We start from the raw sequence: 27,904 nt of genomic DNA, 5'->3' as shown, positions 1-27,904 counted from the left end.
TTTTTATAAAATACCAATCTTAAACTATATATCAAACTGACAGTAGCAGGGACTTAAGAATGAGAGAAAGGGAAGATGCTCACTTTGTTCTTTATATACTTCTCTACTAAAAACATTTTTTTTTTACTGAAAGTATAGTATTTAAAAATGTGAAGCTAGGTTATAGAAACATTTTTAATAAGGAAATGAAAATAAACTATGTACATAAGACCACAGTTTGAGATGCTTACTTAGATTTTAAAATGACTTTATAATTTGAGTACACAATTATTGGAATTGTGTACTCACAATGAATGTAGAATATAGGATACTGATTTACTCATTTACTCATATACATGCATTACCGACTGTATACCACCCACTATGCTCGCTATCCTTAGTTCCTATACAACCCTTACAACAACATTGTGAGGTAGACATTATTATCCCAGTTTCAAAGATGAATAAACTGAGGCTTAGAGAATTTCTGAATTATGAATTCATCTTAAGCTGAATGTAGAACTTATGCTTTCTCCAATGATATACTTTCTATTATGGAAGTACATACAGAGTGCTATGAGGATATTGTAAAGGAAGCAATTAATTTCATTTTAGCTGGTGTCTTGGGAGTATGAAAGGAGAACAAATAACGTTGTAGAGGTGGTCAGTAAAGATTTCAGAGAGGGACCAGGTTATAAGAGTCAAAATATGTCATGTGGACCAAATTGGGGGAGAGTTTATTCTAAGCAAAGAAAAACACAAAGACAGGCATGATAATGCTGTGTCTAAAGGAATAATGAAGAATATGCAGTCTTAAGTATAAAGTTGGGGTTGTGGTCTTCAGTTAGCTGAAAAGTTCTCTTAAATATAACTTCTGTTCACCAATGACAGATTCGTTTCCCTTCCCTACTCTGTTCCTGCCTCAGGTCCTGTCTCTGCCCTTTTATACTCATTGTCTTACTTATTTTCACATTACCTTGAGATAGCCAGAACCTGTGTCCCCATTTATGAGATGTGAGAACTGACAAAAGAGAGTAGGTGACCTATTGGTTAATGAGATTAATGGGTTTGGAAGGATCTGTAAAAATATCTAGTCCAACTGGCCATGAATTAAGGTCTTCTCCACATTTTTGTGTTTGGGTGCTCTGGGTTATGCTTAAATATTTTTAGCAATGGGATGCTCATTAATTTTAAGGCAATGATTCCATCGTTGAGCAACCCTGACTAAAACTGTGTAAATAAAATCATCATATACATCAACCACATGCAAAAAAGAGGTATTAGTTGTGTGAGTTTTTCCTTATTTTGAGTTGCCTCCATTCCTTTGACCTCACTCTACTTTCAGAGATGGAAACTACACAAGGTGAACATATTTTCTTTCTTGAAAATCCTTCAGATATTAAAAGGCAGTACTATTTTGCTCTCCATTTTTTCAGGCTAAATGTCTTTAGTTCATTGAACCATTGCAGAGTTGTATTGAAATTAAAATGCCTACCTTTATGGGTTGTAACTTACAGCATGGTGACTATATTTGAAATTTGCTAAGAGAGTAGATCTTATAAGTTCTCATCACACAGAAATAATTATAACTATGTGAGGTGATTGATGTTAACTTACTCTCATAATCATTTCACAATATATACATATATCAAATCATATTGCCTACCTTGCACTAATATTATGTATAAATTATAACTCAGTAAAACTGGAAAAAAATCCACACTATAGATGCTAGTTATTGTTACACTCATTTTTTTTGAGGCATCACTTTCAAATACTCTTCTACTTTAGAACGATGATTCATTTTAGGATTGACAGTGCTGTGTGTATACAATGTGACATGCATTAGTGCCCCCCGTCAGTCTGTTGTCTTCTTTGATTGAGGCACGTCATTTCTACTATTGGTACCTAAGTTAGCTTTTGGAACCACTAATGATGTTCAGAGTCTTGCAGTGAGATGGCGTTTGGTGTTACTTCTTGCCCTGTGCTTGCTCTCTCTCTCCCTCTCTCTCTCTCTCTCTCTCTCTCTCTCTCTCTCTCTCTCTCTCTCTACTATGTGTATCTTTGTGTAGCAATTGTTTCATGGTTGCTCTACCTTTCTGTTAGACTGTTAGTTCCTTAAAGACACATGTGATTTCTTCTAATTTTTATGTTCTGCTTGGTGCTCGGCAATGGTAGGTGTTAATCAAATATTTATTCAGTGCATTTTTTAAATAATGGGATGAGCACTGGTTTAATACTAAAACTTCAAGAGTTTAAAAGTATCTTTTCCTGTCCCCTTTACTTACTTTTAGATTGTGGTATTTTCTTGCTGAGGATTTCCTTTCCTACAGCTCCAATTTCTCTACAGCTTGAATTTCTGATTAGTTTAAAACATTCTAGTTGTTTTCCTAAGGGTAGATTGTTTGCTGTCTTAGTGGGCTGAAGTGTGGACAAGAGAAGGCAATAGGAAGATGCATTTAATGTATGGCATTAATAATTATTACCTCTTCTATCAACCCAGCAATCTCTTGTAAAAACAGCACATCTTGATATTTTAGGATTGTTATACTTCTGAGTTGATCCTCTTTCCTCCACTCCTCTCCTAACCCTCTCTCCTCTTTCAGTCTATTACGCCATATAGGATATTAGTCTGTCCCCAAAACAGATTTGATTTGAAAACTTCTTTATAAGCTTGGAAAATAGATTATAATTTAGAAAGGACTAAGGAGACCTAGACATACTGTATTTAATTCTCATCCAAAGATATAAAGATTGAGATTAATTCAAAAGGATGTGATAACCCAGGAAAAATAGAACAAGTGGCCTGGTCCACATTTTATTGGCTTGTTCAAGTAATAACTCAAACCCTGATATAGACTAACATCAGCCTAAGTTTCTGCAGGATTCTTGGGCATGTAGCAACCTTGAAATTTTTCATTGTGTGTGTATATATACATATAAATATACGTGTGTGTGTGTTGTGTGTGTGTTTTCCCTAATCAGATTAGGTCATTTTCCCCTTAACTGTTCTGCGAGATTATACTAATCCTCAGTCAGATAGCTTCCTAATTAATTAGTTTCCCTACCTCTAGTCTTTCTTCAGTCTAGCTGATTCTTCATAGTGCTTCCTGTTCTCCTTGCATTTTACACAGTTGTTTATTCACTTAGTATTTTCTACTTTCTTCCAGTTACTGTATTCAATCCTAGGCATAGAATGGAGAAGAGAACAGGAATGCTATTTGTCTTCATAGAACTTAAAATTAATAAGGGATATAGACATACCAGTTTATAAAGAATAATTGCAATTTATCATGTGATCTCTCAAGAATACAAGTGCAGTTGACCCTTGACCAACACAGGGTTAGGGGTGCAAACCCCTTGTAGTTGAAAATCTGCATATAACTTTAACTTTTGACTCCCCCAAAACTTAATTGCCAATATCCTACTGTTGACTGGAAACCTTATCAAAAACATAAACAATCAACTGATACATATTTTGTATGTTATATGTGTTACATACTGTATGTTTACAATAAAATAAACTAGAGAAAAAGAGTTGTTTCAAATTGTTGCAAATCTCCAAAAATTTTTCCAATATATTTTTTGAAGAAAATAGGCAGTAAGTGGACCTATGCAGTTTAAACCCAAGCTATTCAAGGGTTAACTGTAAAGTCATGTTACTCCTATGACTGAAAAAAATTCATGTACCTTTTCCGCAGGCTAAAAAAGAAAAACCTTATAATCATCTCAACAGACATAGAAAATTCATTTTTAAAATTTAGTATTCATTTGAAAAAACTCTCCAAAATTAGGAAAAAAAGGCTGATTTCATAACTTGATAAAGAGCACTTGCAAAAATTTTATACCTAGCATACTTAATGGTGAAAGATTGAATGCCTTTCCCCTAAGATTGAGAACAAGGCAAGGATGTTGACTCCTACCATGTCTAGTCAACATTCCTAGACAATGCAATAAGGAAGCAAAAGAATACAATAAAGATTGAAAAGGAAGTATTAAAACTATATTTATTAAAAAAAACAACATAAAGACCTATGTAGAAAACCCCAAAGAATCTACAAAAAACTACTGGAACTAATAAATGAGTTTAGCATAGTCACAAGATGCAAAATCAATGTACAAAAATCAGTTATCTTTCATCACTATCAATAAACAATTAGCAAGTAAAAATTGTTTATTTTGTTATCATTAATGTATAATTACATGAAAAAAATTATGGTTACTAGACACCCCCTAATATCAAGTCCCCACCACATACCCCATTACAGTCACTGTCCATCAGCATAGTAAGATGCTATAGAATCATTACTTGTCTTCTCTTTGTTCTACTACCTTCCCCGTGTCCCCCCCGTATATTATACATGCCAATTGTGATGCCCCTTGTTCTCTCTTATCCGTCCCTTCCTACCCATTCTCCCCAGTTGGATTCTGTGAGTCTCCTGCTGTTTTGTTCCTTCAGTTTTTTCTTTGTTCTTATACTCCACAGATGAGTGAAATCATTTGATACTTGTCTTTCTCCACCTGGTTTATATCACTAAGCATAATACCCTCTAGTTCCATCCATGTCGTTGCAAATGATAGGATTTGCTTTTTTCTTATGGCTGAATAATATTCCATTGTGTATATGTACCACATTTTATCCACTGATGGACACTTAGGTTGTTTCCATTTCTTGGCTATTGTAAATAGTGCTGCAATAAACATAGGGGTGCATATGTCCTTTTCAAACTGGGCTGCTGCATTCTTAGGGTAAATTCCTAGAAGTGGAATTCCTGGGTCAAATGGTATTTCTATTTTGAGTTTTTTGAGGCACCTCCATACTGCTTTCCACAATGGTTGAACTATTTTAAATTCCCACCAGCAGTGTAGGAGGGTTCCCCTTTCTCCACATCCTCACCAACATTTGTTGTTTCTCTTTTGGATGTTGACCATCCTATCTGCTGTGAAGGGATATCTCATTGTGGTTTTAATTTGCATTTCTCTGATGATTAGCAACTTGGAGCATCTTTTCATGTGTCTGTTGGCCATCTAAAATTCTTCCTTGTAGAAGTGTCTGTTCAGGTCCTCTGCCTATTTTTTTTTTTAATGGGGAGAAATTTGGCAAATTTATTTATTTATTTATTACTCATATTATCATCATTAATGTACAATTACGTGAAGAACATTATGGTTACTAGACTGTCCCCTTCATTAAGTCCCTCCCCACAAACTGCATTACAGTCACTGTCCATCAGCGTAGTAAGATGCTGTAGACTCACTACTTGTCTTCTCTGTGTTGCACATCCCTGCCTGTGCCCCACCCCCCACATTATACATGTTAATCATAAGGCCCCCTTTCTTTTTCCTGCCCTTATCCCTCCCTTCCCACCCCTCCTGCCCAGTCCCTCTCCCTTTGGTAACTGTTAGTCCATTCTTGGGTTCTGTGATTCTTCTGCTGTTTTGTTACTTCAGTTTTTCTTTGTTCTTATACTCCACATATGAGTGAAATCATTTGGTACTTGTCTTTTCTCCGCCTTGCTCATTTCACTGAGCATAATACCCTCTAGCTCCATCCATGTTGTTGCAAATGGTAGGATTTTTCTTCTTATGGCTGAATAATATTCCATTGTGTATATGTACCACATCTTGTTTCTCCATTCATCTACAGATGGACATTTAGGTTGCTTCCATTTCTTGGCTATTGTAAATAGTGCTGCGATAAACATAGGGGTGCATCTGTCTTTTTCAAACTGGAGTGCTGCATTCTTAGGGTAAATTCCTAGAAGTGGAATTCCTGGGTCAAATGGTATTTCTGTTTTGAACTTTTTGAGGAACCTCCATACTGCTTTCCACAATGGTTGAACTAATTTGCATTCCCACCAGCAGTGTAGGAGGGTTCCCCTTTCTCCGCAACCTTGCCAACATTTGTTGTTGTTTGTCTTTTGGATGGTAGCGATCCTTACTGGTGTGAGGTGATATCTCATTGTGGTTTTAATATGCATTTCTCTGATGACTAGCGATGTGGAGCATCTTTTCATGTGTCTGTTGGCCATCTGAACTTCTTCTTTGGAGAACTGTCTGTTTAGCTCCTCTGCCCATTTTTTAATTGGATTGTTCACTTTTTGTTTGTTGAGGTGCATGAACTTGGATGTCAACCCTTTATCAGATCTGTCCTTTATAAATATATACTCCCATACTGTAGGGTATCTTTTTGTTTTATTGATGGTGTCCTTTGCTGTACAGAAGCTTTTCAGCTTGATATAATCCCACTTACTCATTTTTGCTTTTGTTTCCCTTGCCCGGGGAGATATGTTCATGAAGAAGTCGTTCATATTTATGTCCAAGAGATTTTTGCCTATGTTTTTTTTCTAAGAGTTTTATGGTTTCATGACTTAACTTCAGGTCTTTGATCCATTTCAAATTTACTTTTGTGTATGGGGTTAGACAGTGATCCAGTTTCATTCTCTTGCATGTAGCTGTCCACTTTTGCCAGCACCATCTGTTGAAGAGGCTGTCATTTCTCTATTGTATGTCCATGTCTCCTTTATCATATATTAATTGACCATATATGCTAGGGTTTATATCTGGCCTCTCTAGTCTGTTCCATTGGTCTATGGGTCTGATCTTGTTCCAGTACCAAATTGTCTTGATTACTGTGGCTTTGTAGTAGAGCTTGAAGTCAGGGAGTGTAATACCCACCACTTTATTCTTCCTTGTCAAGATTGCTTTGGTTGTTCAGGGTCTTTTGTGGTTCCATATGAATTTTAGGACGATTTTCTCTAGTTTGTTGAAGAATGCTGTTGGTATTTTGATAGGAATTGCATCGAATCTGTAGATTACTTTAGGCAGGATGGCCATTTTGAGAAAATTAATTCTTCCTATCCATGAGCCTGGGATGTGTTTCCATTTATTGGTATCTTTTTTAATGTCTCTAAAGAGTGTCTTGTAGTTTTCAGGGTATATGTCCTTCACTTCCTTGGTTAGATTTTTTCCTAGGTATTTTATTCTTTTTAATGCAATTGTGAATGGAATTGTTTTCCTGATTTCTTTCTCTGCTTGTTCTTTGTTAGTGTATAGGAATGCCATTGATTTCTGCATATTAATTTTGTATCCTGCAACTTTGCTGAATTCAGATATTAGATTTAGTTGTTTTGGAGTGTATTCTTTAGGGTTTTTTATGTACAATATCATGTCATGTGCAAACAAGGATAGTTTAACTTCTTCCTTGCCAACCCGGGTGCCTTTTATTTCTTTGTGGCTAGGACCTCCAATGCTATGTTGAGTAGAAGTGGGGAAAGTGTGTATTGTTGTTTTGTTCCCGATCTTAAAGGAAAAGCTTTCAGCTTCTCGCTGTTAAGTATGATGTTGGCTGTGGGTTTGTCACATATGGCCTTTATTTTGTTTAGGTCCTTGACCTCTATATCCATTTTGTTGAGAGTTTTTCTCATGAATGGATGTTGAATTTTGTCAAATCCTTTTTCAGCATCTATGGAGATGATCATTAGGTGTTTGTCCTTCTTTTTGTTGATGTGGTGGATGATGTTGATGAATTTTCGAATGTTGTACCATCCTTGCATCCCTGAGATGAATCCCACTTGATCATGGTGTATGATTTTCTTGATGTATTTTTGAATTCAGTTTGCTAATATTTTGCTGAGTATTTTTGCATCTATGTTCATCAGGGGTATTGGTCTGTAATTTTCTCTTTTTGTGGTGTCTTTGCCTGGTTTTGGTATTACAGTGGTGCTCGCCTCATAGAATGAGTTTGGAAGTATTCTGTCTTCTACTCTTTGGAAAACTAAGGGGGATGGGTTTTAGGTCTTCACTAAATGTTGGATAAAATTTTGCGGTGAATCCATCTAGTACAGGGGCTTTGTTCTTAGGTAGTTTTTTGATTATGAGTTCAATTTCATTACTGGTAATTGGTCTGTTCAGATTTTCTGTTTCTTTCTGTGTCAGCCTTGGAATGTCGTACTTTTCTAGAAAGTTGTCCATTTCCTCTAGGTTTTCCAGCTTGTTAGCATATAGGTTTTTATAATATTCTCTCATAGTTCTTTGTATTTTTTTGGGGCCCATCGTGATTTTTCCTTTCTCGTTTCTAATTCTGTTGATGTGTGTTGATTCTCTTTTTCTCCTAATAAGACTGGCTAGAGGCTTATCTATTTTGTTTATTTTCTCAGAGAACCAGCTCTTGGTTTCATTGATTTTTTTCTATTTTATTCTTCTCAATTTTATTTATTTCTTCTCTGTTCTTTATTATGTCCCTCCTTCTGCTGACTTTAGGCCTCGTTTGTTCTTCTTTTTCCAGTTTCCATAATTGTGATGTTAGACTATTCATTTGAGTTTATTCTTCCTTCTTTAAGTATGCCTGGATTGCTATATACTTTCCTCTTAAGACTGCTTTCGCTGCGTCCGACAGAAGTTGGGGCTTTGTGTCTTTGTGTTGTTGTTCTCATTTTTTTCCATATATTGCTTGATCTCTTTTAATTTGGTCATGGATCCATTGATTCTTTAGGAGCATGTTGTTAAGCCTCCATGTGTTTTTGGGCCTTTTTCTTTCTTTGTACAGTTTATTTCTAGTTTTATACCTTTGTGGTCTGAAAAGTTGGTTGGTAGAATTTCAGTCTTTTGGAATTTTCTGCGGCTCTTTTTGTGGCCTAGTATGTGGTCTATTCTGGAGAATGTTCCATGTGCACTTGAGAAGAATGTGTATCCTGTTGCTTTTGGATGTAGAGTTCTATAGATGTCTATTAGGTCCATCTGTTCTAGTGTGTTGTTCATTGCCTCTGTGTCATTACTTAATTTCTGTCTGGTGGATCTGTCCTTTGGAGTGAGTGGTGTGTTGAGGTCTCCTAAAATGAATGCATTGCAGTCTATTTCCCTCTTTAGTTCTGTTAGTATTTGTTTCACATATGCTGGTGCTCCTGTATTGGGTGCATATATATTTATAATGGTTATATCCTCTTGTTGGACGGAGCCCTTTATCATTATGTAGTATCCTTCTTTATCTCTTGTTACTTTCTTTGTTTTGAAGTCTACTTTGTCTGATATTAGTACTGCAACCCCTGCTTTCTTCTCACTGTTGTTTGCCTGAAATATGTTTTTCCATCCCTTGACTTTTAGTCTGTGCATGTCTTTGGGTTTGAGGTGAGTTTCTTGTAAGCAGCATATAGATGGGTCTTGCTTTTTTATCCATTCTATTACTCTGTCTTTTGATTGGTACATTAAGTCCATTTACATTTAGGGTGACTATTGATAGATATGTACTTATTGCCAATGCAGGCTTTAGATTCGTGGTTACCAAAGGTTCAAGGTTAAGTTCCTTACTATCTAAGAGTCTAACTTAACTCACTTAGTATGCTGTTACAAGCACAATCTAAAGGTTCTTTTCTGTTTCTCCTCCTTTTTCTTCCTCCTCCATTTTTATATATTAGGTATCATATTCTGTACTTTTTTCTATGCCTTGATTGACTTTGGGGATAGTTCACTTAATTTTGCATTTGCTTAGTAATTAGCTATTCTACTTTCTTTACTGTGGTTTTATTACCTCTGGTGACACCTATTCAACCTTAGGAACACTTCCATCTATAGCTGTCCCTCCAAAATAGACTGTAGATAATGTTTGTGGGAGGTAAATTCTCTCAGCTTTTGCTTATCTGGAAATTGTTTAATCCCTCCTTCAAATTTGAATGATAATCTTGCTGGATAAAGTATTCTTGGTTCAAGGCCCTTCTGCTTCATGGCATTAAGTACATCATGCCACTCCCTTCTGATGTGTAATGTTGCTGCTGAGATTTCTGATGTTAGCCTGATGGGCTTTCCTTGTATGTGATCTTATTTCTGTCTCTGCCTGCTTTTAACAGTTTGTCCTTATCCTTGATCTTTCCATTTTAATTACTATGTGTCTTGGTTTTGTCTTCCTTGGGTCTCTTGTGTTGGGAGATCTGTGGATCTCCATGGCCTGAGAGACTATCTCCTTCCCCAGACTGGGGAAGTTTTCAGCAACTACCTCCTCAAAGACACTTTCTCTCCTGTTCTCTCTTCTTCTGGTTTCCATATAATGCGAATATTGTTCCACTTGGATTGGTCACACAGTTCTCTCAATATTCTTTCATTCTTAGAGATCCTTTTTTCCTCTCTATGCCTCAGCTTCTTTGTATTCTTCTTCTCTAGTTTCTATTTCATTTATCATCTCCTCCATCATATCCAACCTGCTTTTAATACCCTCCATCATGCTCTTCAACGATTGGATCCCTGACCTGAATTCATTCCTGAGTTCTTGGATGTCTTTCCATACCTCCATTAGCATGTTGATGATTTTTATTTTGAACTCACTTTCAGGAAGAGTCACGAGGTCCATATCATTTAAATTTTTCTCAGGAGTTGTATTAATAATTTTACTCTGGACCAGGTTTCTTTGGCGTTTTATATTTGTATATGGTGCCCTCTAGTGTCCAGAAGCTCTATTCTGGAGCTGCTCAGCTCCTGACGCAATGTTGGGGGTCACAGGGGAGCAGTATTGGTGCCTGGGGGGAGGAAAGAGCTGTTCCCCGCTTCCCGGCTGCTGTGCCTGTCTCCACTGTCTGAACAAGTGGGCTGGGCACACACATAGAAGCTTTTGTCCCAGAGCAGCCGGAAATGGATCCTTGCTTTCCACAAGCAGCTGGAATCCCAGTCTCCCCAGGAATTCTGCCTGCCCCAGCTTTCCAATCCCATAATCAGAAGAGTATGATGAAAGCAGCATGAAATGTAGATTTGTGCTCCCAGTGCAGATCTCTGGATCTAGGTATTCAGCACTCCCAAGCCTTCCACTCCCTCCCTGCTCAGTTTCTCTTATTTCCACCGGTGAGCTGGGGTGGGGGAAGGGCTCGGGTCCCTCCGAGCCACAGCTCTGGTACATTACCGTGTTCTGTGAGGTCTGCTCTTTTCTCCAGGTGCGTGCAGTCTGACGCCGTCCTCTTTCCTGTTGCTCTCTCAGGATTAGTTGCGCCAACTATATTTTCTAATTGTATCCAGTTTTAGGAGGAAACCTCTGTCTCTCCTCTCATGCCGCCATCTTTAATCCTCCAGTCTTCTACTTTTTGGAAAACTTTTAGGAGGATGGGTATTAGATCTTTACTAAATGTTTAATATTCAGCAGTGAAAACATCTGGTTGAGGGATTTTGTTCTTAGGTAGTTTTTTGATTACCAATTCAATTTCCTTGCTGTTTCTCTGTTCAGATTTTCTGTTTCTTTCTGTGTCAGCCTTGGAATGTTGTATTTTTCTAGAAAGTTATCCATTTCTTCTAGGTTGTCTAGTATGTTAGCATGTAATTTTTCATAGTATTCTCTAATAATTCTTTGTATTTCTGTGGTTTCTGTAGTGATTTTTCCTTCCTCATTTCTGATTCTGTTTATGTGTGTAGACTCTCTTTTTTCTTGATAAGTCTGGCTAAGGGTTTATCTATTTTTGTTTATTTTCTCAAAGACCCAGCTCCTGCTTTCATTGATTCTTTCTATTTTTTTTTATTCTACTCAATTTTATTTATTTATGCTCTAGTCTTCATTATGTCCCTCTGTCTACTGATTTTGGGCCTCATTTGTTCTACTTTTTCTAGTTTCAGTAATTGTGAGGTTCGAGTGTTCATATAGGATTGTTATTCTTTCCTGAGATAGGCCTATATTGCAATATATTTCCCTCTTAGCACAGCCTTTGCTGTGTCCCACAGATTTTGCAGTGTTGAATTATTGTCATTTGTCTCCATATATTGCTTGATGTGTGTTTTTATTTGGTCATTGATCCATTGGTTATTTATGAGCATCTTAGGAAACCTCCATGTGTTTGTGGGATTTTTCATTTTCTTTGTGTAGTTTATTTCTAGTTTCATACCTTTGTGGTCTGAGAAACCAGTTGGTACAATTTCAGTCTTTTTGAATTTACGGAGGCTCTTTTTGTCACCTAGTATTTGATCTATTCTTGAAAATGTTCCTTATGCACTTGATAAGAATGTGTATCCTGTTGCTTTTGGGTGTAGAGTTCTGTAGGTGTCTTTTAGGTCCATCTGTTCTAATGTGTTGTTTATTGCCTCTGTTTCCTTACTCCTTTTCTGTCCGGTTGATCTGTCCTTTGTAGTGAGTGGAGTGTTGTAGTCTACTAGAATGAATGCATTGCATTCTATTTCCCCTTTTAATTCTGTTAGTATTTGTTTCACATATGTAGGTGCTCCTGTGTTTCATAAATATTTATATTGGTTATATCCTCTTGTTATATTGACCTCTTTATCATTATGTAATGTCCTCCTTTGTCTTTTGTGACTTTGTTTGTTTTGAAGTCTATTTTGTCTGATGCAAGTACTGCATCTCCTGCTTTTTTCTCCTTATTAGTTGCATGAAATATCTTTTTCCATCCCTTCCCTTTTAGTCTGTGTATGTCTTTGGGTTTAATGTGAGTCTCTTGTAGACAGCTTATAGATGGGTCTTGTTTTTTTGTACGTTCAGTGAGTCTATGTCTTTTGATTGGCGCTTTCAGACCATTTACATTTAGGGTGATTATTTATAGGTACATCCTTATTACCATTGCAGGCTTTAGATTTTTGGTTACCAAATGTTCAAGGGTAACTGCCTTACTATCTAAGAGTCTAACTTAACTCAGTATGCTATTACAAATGCAATCTAAAGGTTTTTTTTCCTCCTTCTTTTTCTTCCTCCTCCATTCTTTATAGATTAGGTATCATATTCTGTACACTTTATCTATCCCTTGATAGACTTTGGCAGCAGTTGATTTAATTTTGGTCTTTGTAATTAACTGTTCTACTTTCTTTACTATGGTTTTACTACATCTGATAAAGCTATTAAACCTTAGGGACACTTCCATCTAGAGTAGTCCATCCAAAATACACTGTAGATATGGTTTGTGGGAGGTAAATTCTCTCAACTTTTGCTTATCTGGAAATTGTTTAATCCCTCCTTCAAATTTAAATGATAATCTTGCTAGGTATAGTATTCTTGGTTCAAGGCCCTTCTGTTTCATTGCAATAAATACTTCATGCCACTCCCTTCTGGCCTGTAAGGTTTCTGCTGAGAAGTCTGATGTTAGCCTAATGGGCCTTCTGTTGTATGTGATCTTATTTCTTTCGCTCGCTGCTTGTAATAGTCTGCCATTATCTTTGATCTTTGCCATTTTAATTATTATGTGTCTTGGTGTTGTCTTCCTTGGGTACTTTGTGTTGGGAGTTCTCTGTATCTCCATGGCCTGAGAGACCATCTTTTCTCTAGATTGGGAAAGTTTTTAGCAGTTACCTTCCCAAAGACATTTTCTATCCCTTTTCCTCTCTCTACCCCTATAATGCAAATACTGTTCCATTTGGATTGTTCACACAGTTCTCTCAATATTGTTTCATTCTCAGTGATCCTTTTTTCTCTCTGTGCCTTGGCCTCTTTATATTCCTCATCACAAAATTCTATTCCATTTACTCTTCTTCTACATCTAATCTGCTTTTAAGTCTCTCCATTGTATGTTTCTTTTCAGATATGCAATTTCTTAATGATTATATCTCCATCCTCAATTTGTCCCTCAGTTCTTGAATATTTTTTTGTACCTCCATGAGTGAGCATGGTTATGATTTTTAGTTTGAACTGTCTTTCAGGAAGATTAAGTCTAGTTTTACTTGGCCTTTTCTCTGGTGTTTGTGAGATTTTGGATTGAACCAGGTTCCTTTGTCATTTCATATTTGTATATGGTGCCCTCTAGTGCCCAGAAGCTCTAGTCTCTGGAGCTGCTCAGCTCCTGAAGTGATGTAGGGTTTCTCAGGGGAGCAGTGCTGGTACCTGTCAGTAGGTAAGAGCTGTTTCCTTCTTCCTGGCTGCAGTGCCTGTCTCCACTGACAGATCCAGTGGGCCAAGTAAACAGGTGTAATTCTCTGTGCTTTGCACTTGTAGCTGCCATAAGCAGGCCCTTCCTTTCGCTGGCCTGACACCAGGGCAGGGACTACTGGTTTGTGAGCTAGTGCCAGTAGGCCAGGAGGAAGGCGCAGCTTGCTGTGTATCACAGTGGAGGGCCTCAGAGCTGAGTAGCCAGCCAGGGGGATGAAGAACCTGAAACTCCTGAAAGTTCCCAACCTGCTGGGCAGAGCACCTCCAAACAACCTTGTCCACCTAGCAGCAAGCTCCATGCAGTCCCCTCCCCTTTAGCATCTCTCTTGCTGCTGTGAAGCCTCTCAGACTTCCTGCCTTTCCTTTGTCCCAGAGCAGCCGGATGTGGATCCCTATCCTCCACAAATGGCTGGAATCTGTGTTTCTCCAAGTATTCCACTTGTCTTAGCTTTCCAACCCCACTAATCTCCAGAGCACCATGCAATTTAGGTTTGTGCTCCCAAAGCAGATCTCTAGGACTGGGTGTTCAGCAGTACTAGGTTTCCACCCCCTTCCTGCTCCGTTTCTCTTCCTCCTGCTAGTGTACTGGGGTGGTGTAAGGGCTTGGGTCCTGCCGGATTAAGGCTTTGGTACATGACCCTTGGTGAGGTCTGCTCTGTTCTCCAGGTGTATGCCATCTTGCTCAGCTTTCTTTCCTGTTGCTCTTTTTGGATTAGTTGTATTAACTATTATCGTATTATATGTGGTTTTTGGAGGAGTTCTCTTTCTCCCCTCTCACACCGCCATCTTTTATCTCCTAAAAATAACTTCTTAATCTCAAGACTATTTGTTTTAAATGTTATCCATGCTTGCTACAAAGAATAACTGGGACTTAAGATCTCTTTCATTTTTCCTTTAAGAAAGTTCTTTTAGGTAATGAATGCTACAATTGTCTCCAAGAATCTTTGTGTAGTAGGTGCAGGTGAAGATAGGTTTCTAAAAGGCAAGCACTGGGAAGACTTGCAAGGAAGTAATCCCATTTCCAGACAAGTACAGCTGTAGAAGTAGCAGCCTTTTCCACAGATAAAAAGGCAGTGTTTATTTGTATTTGGCTTAAAAAATATGGCTCATGTTTCTACCATTTCCATTTGTCAGCAACCTTTTTGAAAGCCAAAGTTGATAAAACTTTCTGCTCCTAAAATGTAATGTTGAACTAGATTTCTGTTTATGATGTTTAATCACTACCCAAAGTGCCGTCAGAGGAATTTTCCTTAGGAAAGTAAAAAAAGTCACTAAGACCATGAAGGGTTAGTAGCATTACTTATTCAGGCAGCTGTGTTTCCATAAAACTTGTATAATTTAAACTTTTACCCCCTTCTTTCCTTCATCAGCTTGAAATACTTTTTTGTCTTTTAATATGTAGTAATCAGTTTTTCAGTATTTAGTCACTTGTCAGTGATATTTAATTGTGAGTTAATCTAAAATTATAGACTAACACCAACCTAATAAAAGCAGATACATGAAATATTTGTACATTCTGATTCTATGATTTGTTTAATATACTTTAGTAGCCGAAATTAGCTGATTGATTTATGTGTATACTTGGTTTCTGAAAAGTGATTTGTGGAGCACCAGAAAAATTGTGATTCCTCACTTTCTTTATTAGCATTTTTGCCTTTTTACTTTTCAGTCTCACATCTTCACTGAACAGACTTTGCTAGATTTTGTTTTGGTTTTCCTGCAACAACTCAGCTATACTTCAAGTCTCATTTCTCTTGCAAAGCCTTTTCTATTTGGTCCAATACAATCTTTTTCCTTTTCTGAAATTCTGTTGCTTTTCTCTTTAACACAATTTCTGTTGTCTTCCAGATTAGATACATTGGCTTTATTTTTTCATCTACTTTCATGGATATTGTCTCCTTTCATCCTTGGACCCTAGAGAAGAAAAGCTAGGCAATATTATTTTCCATTTTACAGATGCAAAAATTACGAATAGATGAATTAATTGATTCCTTCAAGATAAGAACCCAAATCTTCATTCCAATATCTGCTGCCTCAGGTTGTATACTTTACCTGCTATCCCTACCTTATGCTGAACATATACAGGTATTGTCAGCTGATTGAATGTAAATAGATTGTTTCTATTCAAATTCCCAGTCACTGATACCTGTGTCTTTAAAAAAAGCTACAAAGTTAATTAACTGCTTAATTAATTGTGGAGTCTTTTATCACAGTGTTGAAGCCTGAGTTCTTCAAAGGGGCAACATGATATTTGATCAAGATTTGAAATTTGGACTACTGTAATTTTTCTTATTCCTTTATCAGACAAATATCATTGACTGTGCACCATATGCCCAATATTAATGCTAACCCTGGATATGAACAAATGTTGTTTGCATTATTTTCTTAGTAATATTTGGTCTCTTCTTGTCCGTACAGGAGAGATTAAACAGATTCTAGAAAATGAACTTCAGATACCTGTGTCTAAAATGCTGTTGAAAGGCTGGAAGACTGGAGATGTGGAAGACAGTGTGAGTTTCTTAATTGCCTAGAAGTAAAAGAAAATTAAGTTACACAATTGACTAAATTACATATAAAAATTGGTTTTTAGTAATGTTAAATATGACAGAAGTAAATTTGGTAATAGTAACTTAGTTTAAGGAATCAGCAAACAGTGTTTTTCAAGCTAAAGCATTTTCATGGTAAACCAATAGTTTTAAATGAGTTAGGTATGTGAATGAAAACACTGTATGGCAAGTTTTTCCTATTTCTAACTATTATAGCAGTTGCTCTGGCACTCTTTTGAGAGCTTTATGTTTTTCTCAAACCTCATAGGGTGTGGGTAAGTACCCTGCAATAATAATTTACTGAACAATTACTGATTGTCCTGAAGGAAGTCATACACAGTATATGTATTTATGCCAAGTATTGATTATGGAACAAAGATAAAAATAGGAAATTTTTTTAAACTTGGAAAATTTAAATGGTAAGAATCTTTCTTTGTTTACTTGGATAGTGGCAGGTGGAGAGAATGAATTATGTTTTAAGAATCTGATATAGTGTTAATATTTTAAGGTAGTAGTTGCTATTCTCAGGGATCCAGTAGGAGTTTCAAGTATAAAATATTTTACACACTTTTTCTGACAGAGTGGGGAGGGTTAGAAAGAAATGGGTTAACTCTAAAGCTTTAGGTGTTTGTGGTGGAAATAACTGTCAAATATTTTCACACTAGTTTCTCAGTTGATATTTCAATATCCATGTATAACTTAGAATCTTCAATTTTTGGTTCAGTTCTTCTTTGTCAGTGGCTCCTGGTAGACATTGTGCTTATAAATACTTCTGTGGGAGTTCATTTGATATATAAAGATGTTCTGAGTATTTCAGTATGATTTTTACAAGAATTTCAGGTCAGCGAGATATCTTAAAGCTTAGGTACATGTTAGTGATATGCTATATATTAGGTATCTGCAAACTTTTTCTGCACAGAGCCAGGTAGTAAATATTTTAGGCTTTGTGGGCTATACGGTCTCTGTTGCAACTCAATTCTGGCATCATAATGTGAAAGCAGTGTAGATCATGTGTGAAAGAATGAGCATGACTATATTCTAATAAATCTTTATTTTATGGACACAAGTTTAAATTTTACTTCACATATCATGACATACTCTTCTTTTGATTTTGTCAACCATTTAAAAATGCAGAAACTATTCTTAACTAACAGACTATGCTAAAACAGGTAGTGAGCTGGATTTGTCCTATGGGCCATAGTTTGCTGACCTGTGGTGCTGTATGCTATTCTAATTGTAATGTGAATTAAAAAACAAAAACAAGACTGACAACCTTGGCAGAAATATGTATGCATTAGTTTACAAAGCTGTATCATTTATTCATTCATTTATTTAGAAACCTGTGGATATGAATCAGTCTTGCATAGCACATTCAGGAGTTTGTGAAGAGAAAGGCAATCATTTTGAGAAAGTCCTTTTTAGAACTATGTGTTCTAGTATTTGAACACAGTCTTTGTTACCAATAATATTTCAGTTACTTATTTTAATGTACTCTTTTCCCTAGGTAATTTCTGCTATTCCTATGCTGTTAATTTTCTGGTTGCTTCCAAATTATAATTCTAGGTTATACTTCTATGAACTCACATATCCAAATTGATAATTCACTTGTGTACTTGCATACCTTATTAACATATTTAACTTAACATGTTTAAAATGGACCTCTTGATTTTCCTCCCCATGACATTTCCCCACTAGTCTTCCCCAACAAATGGCAGTGCTATAGCCACCGCTAAATCCAATGGGGCATCAATCTTTTCCCATTTCAAACAATACCTAATCCTTTGGTAAGTCTGATAAACTTTATCTCAAAAATATATCTCAACCATGGCCACTTTTCAGTATTTTTCATGCACTACCTTAATCCAGGCCATCAACATTTCTTGCCTGGACCAATGCAATAACTTCATCATTATTTTCCCAGATTCTTTTCTTGAATTCTTTCAGTGCATTCTCCACACAGCAGCCAGAGTGATCTTTTAAAAGCATAGATCGAATTATATCACTCTCCTGTTAAAACATAGCTTTTTAGTGCACTTTGAATACAATTCAGGCTACTCACAATGGTTTTAAAAGTCATTCTATTACTTATTCTAATTCACCTCTACAACCTCATCTTCAGCTGCAGCCATACAAACCTCCTTTTAATTCTTCTACTAGGCTCAAGCTGTTTACATCTTTACCTGACATGCTATTCAACTGTCTGGAATGCTTTACACCCAGTTCTTCACATAGGTAACTCTTTTTCATCCTTTGAGTCTCAGCTTACATGTTATTTTCTTTAAAAGTCTGTATAAAATTTGGTTCCCATCACAGCATTCTCCATCATAGCACCATGAGTAGAGGGAACATACATGTTTCTCTCACCATAGTATATGAAATGCCTGGTATAAAAGGCATCAAATAAATATTTGTGGAATGAATAAATGACTCAAAGTATTAATTAATTTATTTAATTATGCCATATGTGGTTTGATGGGGAAGATCAAGTGGGAAATCATTGGATAATGGCATGGGAAATGGACAGTAATTTGGTCATGTGGTAAGATTAAGCATTTATCAACAATCCATAAACTAAAATAATGAACGACAAAGAGGAAAAAATAACTTTGTGTATATGTGTATGTTTTGTTTGTTTGTATGTTATCTCTATAGCGTTAATACAAACCAATTTCAAGAGGATTTATACATATTTGACATATAGTTTCAGAATTTCCAGGTCTTCTAGTAGATTGTGAAATTATGAGTAATTGCCTACTACAGTGTTATTTTTAAAAACCATGGGTCACAAACTATTAGTGAGTTGTAAAGTTAATTTAGTGGGCTATACCCAGCATTGAAAAAAAGAAGCAGAGTAGAAGATGTTAGAGTGTATTGAAATAATAAGGGTATTTCTTCTTATTTAACACATAAATAATGTGAGTCAAGCGTAAGTCCCAAAGCTCTTGGAGTGAGACTGTAAACTTAGTAAGATGGGCCCTCTTGTGGAGGGTTCAAGAATAAGCTCCTCATATTCTGTGCTTGGGTGAGATTGGCCCTCCCCAGGTGCCCTTACTTCCATTTGCAGGGTTAAGAGGAATTCCTAGACATCCACTCTACTTTGCTTTCCAGCATGTTAAGCCCTGACATTATTGTCTTGATTCAACCAGGACTAATTTCATTACATCTTTCCTGCTGTTTATGCCAATCACTGCAAGGAGTCTAAGGTTCCCACATTATCTCCTACTCAAATCTCCATAGTCTTTGCACAGCCCATATCTGTCTCTATCCTTTTTCTCCTACAATGCCTGAAACCTTTTTGCTATGCCCTGTGGAACTAACACATCATTAACGAAATTTCTTCCATTGTTACTCTCTTCCCTCCACATTTCCTTCATCATCTTCCTCTGACAGATATCTGCCTTCCTGAGGGCATTGTTTCTCTTTAGCCTTCCGCAGTGTTAATTGCTTTTCTGTAGCAGCCATCATACACTGGACTAAGTGGTAAATATATGTACTAATTGGTCCTCACTTCCACTTCCAGACCTTTATAAGTCCTTCCTCTCTAAAAACTTTCAGCTTTTAATTTCATGTCAAAAAACTGTATCATCTGCTTATTGAAGCCATCTCCCCTTGTTTCCTGATGATTTTTAGTTCCTGATTTATAATTGCTCCCTTTTTAATTCTTACTAATTTAAATAACCTTTATAAAGTATCTTTTTCTTCACCCTCCATCAGCCCATGTCTTCCCATCGTGTTACTCATTTAATTATAACAATTCTCAAATCTTAATTTCAAGCTTCCATTTTCTGTTCATCTCTCATCTTTCTAGCTCACTTCCCTTAGCATCCTAACTCCAACCATCTTTCATCTCTATTCAGACCACCAATCCATCATTTCTGCCATCTTTTCAAGATCATTACCTTTCGTGTCTCCCTTCCTTATGGGAGGTCAGTCATTATAATCACTTCCTTGCATATAGCCTCAACTTTTAATTTATGGATTGTGTTTGGCAAAAATCCTTACTCTGGATAAATCCAACTCTGTCTATTCTGTGTCTCACAGTTAAATGTGCCTGGAGACAGACAAAATCATGCTGATTGATGTATTTTTAAATTCGTGGCCATGAATTTCAGAGGGCTCCTTTATGTTGTTAGGCAATCATAGTTGAGATGTAAAATGTGTTCCTGCATGTGTATTGCTGTCAAAAAAAAGTTTGAAGTATGTTAGCAAGTATTTAACACCAAGTTGGGAGTTTGAAAGGTATGTAGGAGTTTTACAGTGAAAGAAATTAAGTGAAATTTTGCATGGTTATGGAGATGAAGGTCAGATGTAGCCCAAGAGTAGTTATTCACCCCAGACAGAAGGTTTTACAAAGGAATTCCCTGGAGTAAAAGTTAAGTGACCTAGGCAACACTTATTAGAGACCTCATCCAAGTCAATTCACTGTTAGGCTACAGCTCCTCCTCTATAAAGTCATTGGGTTGAGGTGCTCTCTGTGATCTTTTCTAGAGCACATGATCTCTGAAAACTTACATTGCCAATACTTGTTATTATGATCCTGGAATGAAGTGCGTATTAGTTGCAAGGATAAATTTTTTCAATGAAGAAATAAGTGAATCTCAACTGTGTTCTTATCTATTTGTATCTCTTCATAATCTAAGGAATTTGTATTTTATTTTAACATTCACATTTATGCTAATTTATTTTATATAATATATATATGTGTATATGTATATGTATGGGAGAAATAAGGTGGTTTGGATTCAGTAGTTCTTCTGCATTTCCCTATTTGGGAAATTGTCAAAAGATGAAAACTTAAACTATAATATTGACAATTTCTCAAGAACTATAGGAAAAAAATTAATAATGCACGATCAACAGTCTTTCTGTTTTGTTTTTAATTTTTTTCTTTTTCAGACTGTCTTAAAATCTCTACACTTGCCAAAAAACAACAGTCTTTATGTCCTTACACCAGACTTGCCACCACCTTCATCATCTAGTCATGCTGGGTAAGGTATTTATTTTTCCTGGTAATCTGAAATGAAAAGCTTAATAGTTAAGTTGCTTTAAGTTGTATATAAATATATAAATCTTACTAAAGTTTTAAGTTACCATCAACTATTAACCATATGTATTTTGAAACTATTCGGTTTGGGTAGTTTATTTGTTTGATTTTAGTGGTAGAATTCTTTTTCCAAAGAAAATCTTTAGCAAAACTCCATTATGTAAAAAATAGCCGAAAATTGCACAATTTTTGAAGGGGAAGGACTAGAATTGGAGGGAGAGAATGAGTGAGTGGAACTCCAATTTCTCCCATGGCTGAAGAAGGCATACCTTTGAGGAAAATTCATTGGGCTCTGTAGAATACAGCTTAAAAAAACACTTGATATAAAATTGTTATTAGTTTCTTTCTGTTTGGTATAGAGAATCTCATTCTTTTAGCAGTTTTCACAGTGAAACTTAGTACACTTATAGAATGATCAAGTTATTTTAATGTTTAAATAGATTACTTTATTATTACTAGATAAAGCAAACTGATATAAAGTGAATAATTATGCTGATGATAGAATAATAATTTTTAAGACTACAGTATCATTCCAGAACTATGTCTGAGTTGTTTTTAGATTTCACAATTTTTATACACATTTTCTTTTTTAATGCAACTTGGTGATTTTGTGTGATAAAGAGAGACCTGTGTCCTTAAACTTCACATACTGTCAAACTTTTCCCCCACCACCTGCCACATATATAATTCTGTAGTGAAAGGAAAAAAAAATCTGTTTTACTCTACTACACTACTCACAGAACACTTCTGGCTACCAATGTGTGGGCTTTTTTTTCCCCCCCGGCATAAGGCAATTCTTCAACACCAGCTGTATGTTCTGTAATTTAAGTTCTGATACTATCTGGGGATAGTATCAAATTCCACAAGTTTAGGGCTTAGTCCCTCAAGACTGCCCCCATGTCAGACAGCAATTGCAAGTCTAGGTTGTCACCTGTGCTTTTGACCAAAGGGCTGTAAATTGGAGGCTCCCACAACCCCCTTCTTGAGTTTGATAATTGGTAGAATGGCTCAAAAAGTAATGACCAACTTACTATGAAACATCTTTTAAAGGATAGAAATGAATATCCATATGAAGAAATGCATAGGATGAGATCCGGAAGAGTCCCAAGCACAGGAGCTTCTCTCCCTGTAAATTTCGGGTTGTGCCACCCTCTTACCGCATAGATGTGTTCTTGTTCACCAACCTGGAAGCTCCCCAGAACCCTTCAGCTAGGGTTTCTTTTTTATAAAAGCCTTATTTACATAGGCATGATTGATCAAATCATTGGCTATTGTTGATTGACTCAACCTTCAGTCCCTCCTACCCAGAGAGAGTGGAGGAGGGGTGTGCTGGCAGTTACAACCTTCTAATCATGCCATTAGTTCCACTGGCAACCAGCTTTCCTGCCGGCTTTTCTAGAATGCACTAACGAATTCAAGTGTGGTTGTAGGGGCTTGTTATGAATAAAAGAATCATTGCTCCTTTTACCTTCATCTTTCTTATCACTTGAAAAATTCCTAGTGTTTTAGCTCTATGTGAAGAAGAAGACCAAATAAATATTTACTATTGTATATCATATCATCACAGGTATATAGTAGCAAAAAAAAAAAATGAAATTGTCTTTACCAAAGTAGAAATCATTGAACTGAAAAAAGTTAAGTCTAATTTAATTGTATTTGATAGTCTGTTAATAGTTTGTTTTAGGTTAGGAATTTAAAGATTACTTGAGTTGCTCCTTATCTTTATATTCAGATGATATATTCATGGGAAGTTGAATTTACAAACTCTTATAAATAGCCAAGTAGTACTTGGGTCTCCTGTTTATAGAAATATTGATATGAACACCAGATGAGATTAAGTTAAACAAAGAGTTATTTGCATGGTTCTGTATTTAGTCAGGTAGAACATTATTTTTACAGGTTAGTTAACAGAGTGTAATTACTGTCATCAAGTATGTAATCCACATAATTACAAGCAGATAGGAGACATCATTGGTTATAATCTATTGCTTTCCAGTAGCATGATTAACTGGATTTATCAAAGTGTCTTCCTGGGCTAATGGAAATGTTTTCATTGCCATGTGGCTGACCTTAGTTTGATTGTAAATTGCTCAGTCCCTAGGCAAACAGGGGCCTACAGTGCTTCTGAAATAGTGTTTATTGGAAAATGAATAGTTCATATATCACAAGTGTAGTCTTCCCTAGTTGGCTTTATGCATTCTTACCAGGTTATAATGATGCTGTTTTCTGTGTTAGAACAAGAAAGATAGCAAAATTCAAAGCCAAACAAAATACATAAAGCACAGAGTATCTCGGTGGTAGGAGGAAGGGCACATAAAGGTTCCTGCTAATGAAAAAGCCGTATTAAGGCACATTTTATTAAAATACAACTAAAAAGCCAACGTGGATTTCCTTTAATGTATTAATCTAGTTTATCTTTCTATGAAACTAGATTTCTATGCTTCCTATAAAAATAGATTATTTCTGGGGGATGATGTATATCTTAAACACTGATTTCATGAAAGATAATTTTAAAAAATCCATGCAGAATTATAAAAGCTAATGATAATTATTTTTGACTTGTGATACTCATTTTGCATTTCAGCAAATAAAAATAGTTGTTCAATATCTTAATTAAATACTGGAGTCCAAAAAAATTTCCTATTGTGTTATATATCATATATTATCAAATATGGTAGACATAAAATTATACTGTATAAACTTCATAATGAATCAAGTTGGTTTATTTTTGCAGAATTTTGTTACAATTGGTGGATTTATAGAAATCTTCTTTGTAATTTATAGCCTGATTTATAATCTAAAAAGGAGAAAATAAAAGGTAATTTTGATTCATCATATTATATTTGAGAATTGTCAAATGAATAGAAGAGTTATAAGACTGGTAGAAAAAAATAAAGTTTCTGGACCATCCCTTTTTTTTTTTCTTTTAAAATTATATATTTTATTTAGATGGTTGGTTTGGTGTTTAATTGGTTTTATTGTTTTATTTCTCTTAAATGAGGCAGTGGGTGTTGGAAGATGGGAGGGGAGTTGGATAAACTGCCTTTTAATTGCAGTGCAGAACAGTGACAAGATCGTGCTGCTGGTTCCGCCATTCCAATTCCAGTGCAATGGCAAAAATTACTTTCCTTCTCTATAAAAGTATCAGTCTTCTCTAAATGGACTAGACAACATGGGTATTAATAGTGTTACTCCTAAACAAAATTTATTATAAACAAATCAGGAAAGTAATATGATTATAGCCTATCTCTCTAGGCAAAAGACATCAAGGTACAGTGAGAAAAATCCTGTATATCAATCCCAGCTTGGCTAGGGCCTTAAATTTTTATTTATAAAATGAAATGAGAAGCATGGTTTTTAGTTACCAGGGTGGTTGTAAAAATTCAGTAAGCAGGAGTGGTATATCATATGAGAAAGCACAAATTACAAAGTACAATAAGATGATTTATTTATGGTAGTAAATACCAATAGCAATCTTTTTCATTCAATTCTTACTTAATTCTTCTAACAGCTCTGCAGATTTTGATACCTCTGTTTTATAGATGAGGAAATTGAGATGTTTAGAAGAGTTTCATGGATTATTCAAGGTCAACAGTAAATACTTCTGACTCTGAAGTCTCCATCTGACTCTCTATACTATAGCTTTCAGATTCTTGAGAGAAATATACAAAGCTTTATTCCAAAGATGTCTTCTTTTTTGGAGGCTGTTCTCTAGAGTGAGATTTCTTTCCCTCAGTCTTATAATTTGTCATTATATACTCCTTACAGGGCATTTATATATATTATTTCACTTACTGTAATTATTCTCAAAAATATTACTGTAAGGGAATTAATAATCATGTAGTAAGATGTAGATATAAAATAACATGCTGTTAAGTTGTTTACTGACAAACAATTTTATTCTTAAGTTTTGGTGAGAACTGTAGATATAGAGGACTATAAACCATGTCCTATAGTTTTTTTTTCTTAACTTGATTTTACCACCACTAGGGGGTGCCTGGTAATTGAGTCTTATTTTGTATTTACAATTTCTTTCTGGGAAAAAAAAGCCAAGAGCAGCAAAATTATGCTATGAACTCTTATAATTACATCTAGAATTATTTTAAAGGAAATTATGTTTTTCAGAAAACAGAACTTCAAGCTTTCTAATAATTTAAGAGCAAACTTTTTAATAAACATCTCTACAACAGTTGAAAGCATTTAAAAATCTTTTTTCATAAATGAGATTTCACTAATTAATTGAAAGGTGAAGCAGTACCTTTATGGCACAACTTCAAATTTTACTATAAACCATAATAAAATTAAAAAAGAGGAAAAAAACTTAATTATACATGTGTCATATAATTATAGGAAAGATTGAGGCCATCAAAGAGTTATTGATTACCTTCTAGATAAAAACAATCTCTGTCCTCAAGGAGCTTTTGACCTATTCATTAAAGGTGTTAGGTTTTTTTCTTAATTCATCTCTTTACAGAAATTTTCCTTATATTTCACTCATTCTTGGTATTCTGTCTGCCACTCAGATTGATTCAGCCAGTGAGCTACTTTTTTCTTCATCTGCTTTAAGGGTTGGTATTCAAGGAGTTCTTTTACCAGCAGTTCTTTTTACTGTGTCTTCTTTCTGACATCTACTCTCAGCCTTTCAATTTCCAAATATGTATAGATGATTCAAAAATCTCTTTTTATAAACCCACATCTTAGTTGCTAATGGAGCTCTTCACTGGTGTGTGTCCCATATGTAATTCAAAGTCACATGCCTCTAACTGAGGTAATCCTGAGAATCTGTACTACTACCTTTATTTTTTGTCTCAAATGTATGATGGTGAAGAATACTGTGGTGTATTCCAAGTAGGCAAATGAATATTTAAAAGGCCCATTGAATTTGTCATATAAATAACTGATAACTTTGTTAAGATCATTTTTGGTAGAAAGATGAGAATGAGATAGATTTTAAGGGATTTTAATAGATTTTAAGGGATAAGTGAGACTTGGGGAATTGATGTTACTTTTATTTTAAGAAAACTTGACTGTAAAGGAAGGGAAGGAGAAGTTGAGGGAAGAATAGGGTCAAGAGACTGGAAAATTTTTAGAAGGATGAGAAGAAAGAGACAGGAAATAGGAAAAATTTGAAAAGTAAACCCAGGAAAGGCAGGTGGCAAAAAAAGGGTATGGGAGTGTCTTAGTTTGAGCTACAAAATACTGTTGACTAGGTAGCTTAAACAGTAGATAATTATTTCTCACAGTTCTTGAAGCTAGACAGTCCAAGATCAAAGTTATGGCAAGGTTTGGTTTCTGGTGATAGCTCTTTTACTAGCTTGCAGATATCCACCTTCTCAATGTGTCTTTAAACAGGAGTGGGCGAGAGAGAGAGAACAGGTGCTTGCACTCTGGTCTTTCTCCTTTTGTAAAGATGCCAATCCTTGTAGAGACCCACCCATATGATCTCATGTAACCTTAATCACCTCCTAAAGTCTGTCTCCAAATACACTCATATTGAACGTTAAGGCTTCACCATAAGAATTCTAGGGGGGATACAGTTCAGTGCATTGCAGGGAGGCAGGGTGAAGTCTATGGATTAAGTGTTGAAATGATGTTTCTGAGCAGGTTTAGACACACTAGGAAAGGTAGAAGATCAGAAGACTGGAGCAAATGGAGAACATTCCTGGGTTCTGGATGTCAGAGCTGTTTTAGTAAAAGTTGATGACAAAGTGCAAATTATAGATAATATTGAAATAGAAGATAGATTAACTCTTATAAAAATAAGGATGTTAAGAGGAGAACCAAGATGGCGGCCTGAGTAGAGCAGCAGAAATCTCCCAAAACCACATACATTTTTGGAAATACAACAAATACAACTCTCCGTAAAAGAGAGACCAGAAGACACAGGACAACAGCCAGACTACATCCATACTTGTGAGAACCCAGCACCACGCGAATGGGGTATGATACAAGCCACGGCCCAGCGGGACCCAAGTACCCCTCACCCCAGCTCCCAGTGGGAGGAGAGGAGTTGGAGCGGGGAGGGAGAGGGAGCCCAGGACTGCTAAACACCCAGCCCTAGCCATCCGCACCACAGCACAGACACACAGTGAGTGCATGGGGTGCTGGAAACTAGGGAAAAAGGACAGTAAGACCTGTGAGCGGGTCCCCGCAGCCGGTGAACCTGGAACAAAGAAAAGCGAGTGCTTTTTGAAAGTCTTAAAGGGACAGGGACCCCACAGCTGGACAGAAGTGCCCCGGGATACCTAGCCCAGCAGCAGGGAATCCTGGGGAACTCTGGGCACCCGAACCCCTGCAGCACAGCTCAGAGGCCCCTCACTGCGATAAACAGCCTCCCGCCTGTTCCCCCTCCAATGCGGCTCAGCCATATTGGAGAAGCAGCCTGAGGCAGGCCATGCCCACAGCAATTGCAGAGTTAAATAAACTCTATAGCGGCTGGGCAAGATCAGAAGCCCCGTCTGTGTGCAGCACCCCAGCACAAGCTGCTAGAGGCCGCTGTTCTCC

At 36.3% G+C, this 27,904-nt stretch overlaps 1 protein-coding gene across 2 annotated transcripts in view; it reads left to right on the top strand.

Annotated features, from left to right (window-relative positions):
• The window catches only part of FAF1 (Fas associated factor 1), a 566,821-nt gene that overhangs the window by 212,110 nt on the left and 326,807 nt on the right, over positions 1–27,904 (top strand). For both annotated transcript variants that reach the window (XM_073233907.1, XM_037021905.2), the window contains exons 5-6: positions 16,229–16,320; positions 21,253–21,344. In XM_073233907.1, the coding sequence (XP_073090008.1) occupies positions 16,229–16,320; positions 21,253–21,344 (184 nt within the window). The remainder of the gene's footprint in view (positions 1–16,228; positions 16,321–21,252; positions 21,345–27,904) is intronic.

The sequence above is a fragment of the Manis javanica genome, chromosome 4, assembly GCF_040802235.1.
Source record: "Manis javanica isolate MJ-LG chromosome 4, MJ_LKY, whole genome shotgun sequence".
Taxonomy (NCBI): Eukaryota; Metazoa; Chordata; class Mammalia; order Pholidota; family Manidae; genus Manis; species Manis javanica.
The sequence above is the reverse complement of the archived record's forward strand: the minus strand, read 5'-3'. Positions and strand labels throughout refer to the sequence as shown.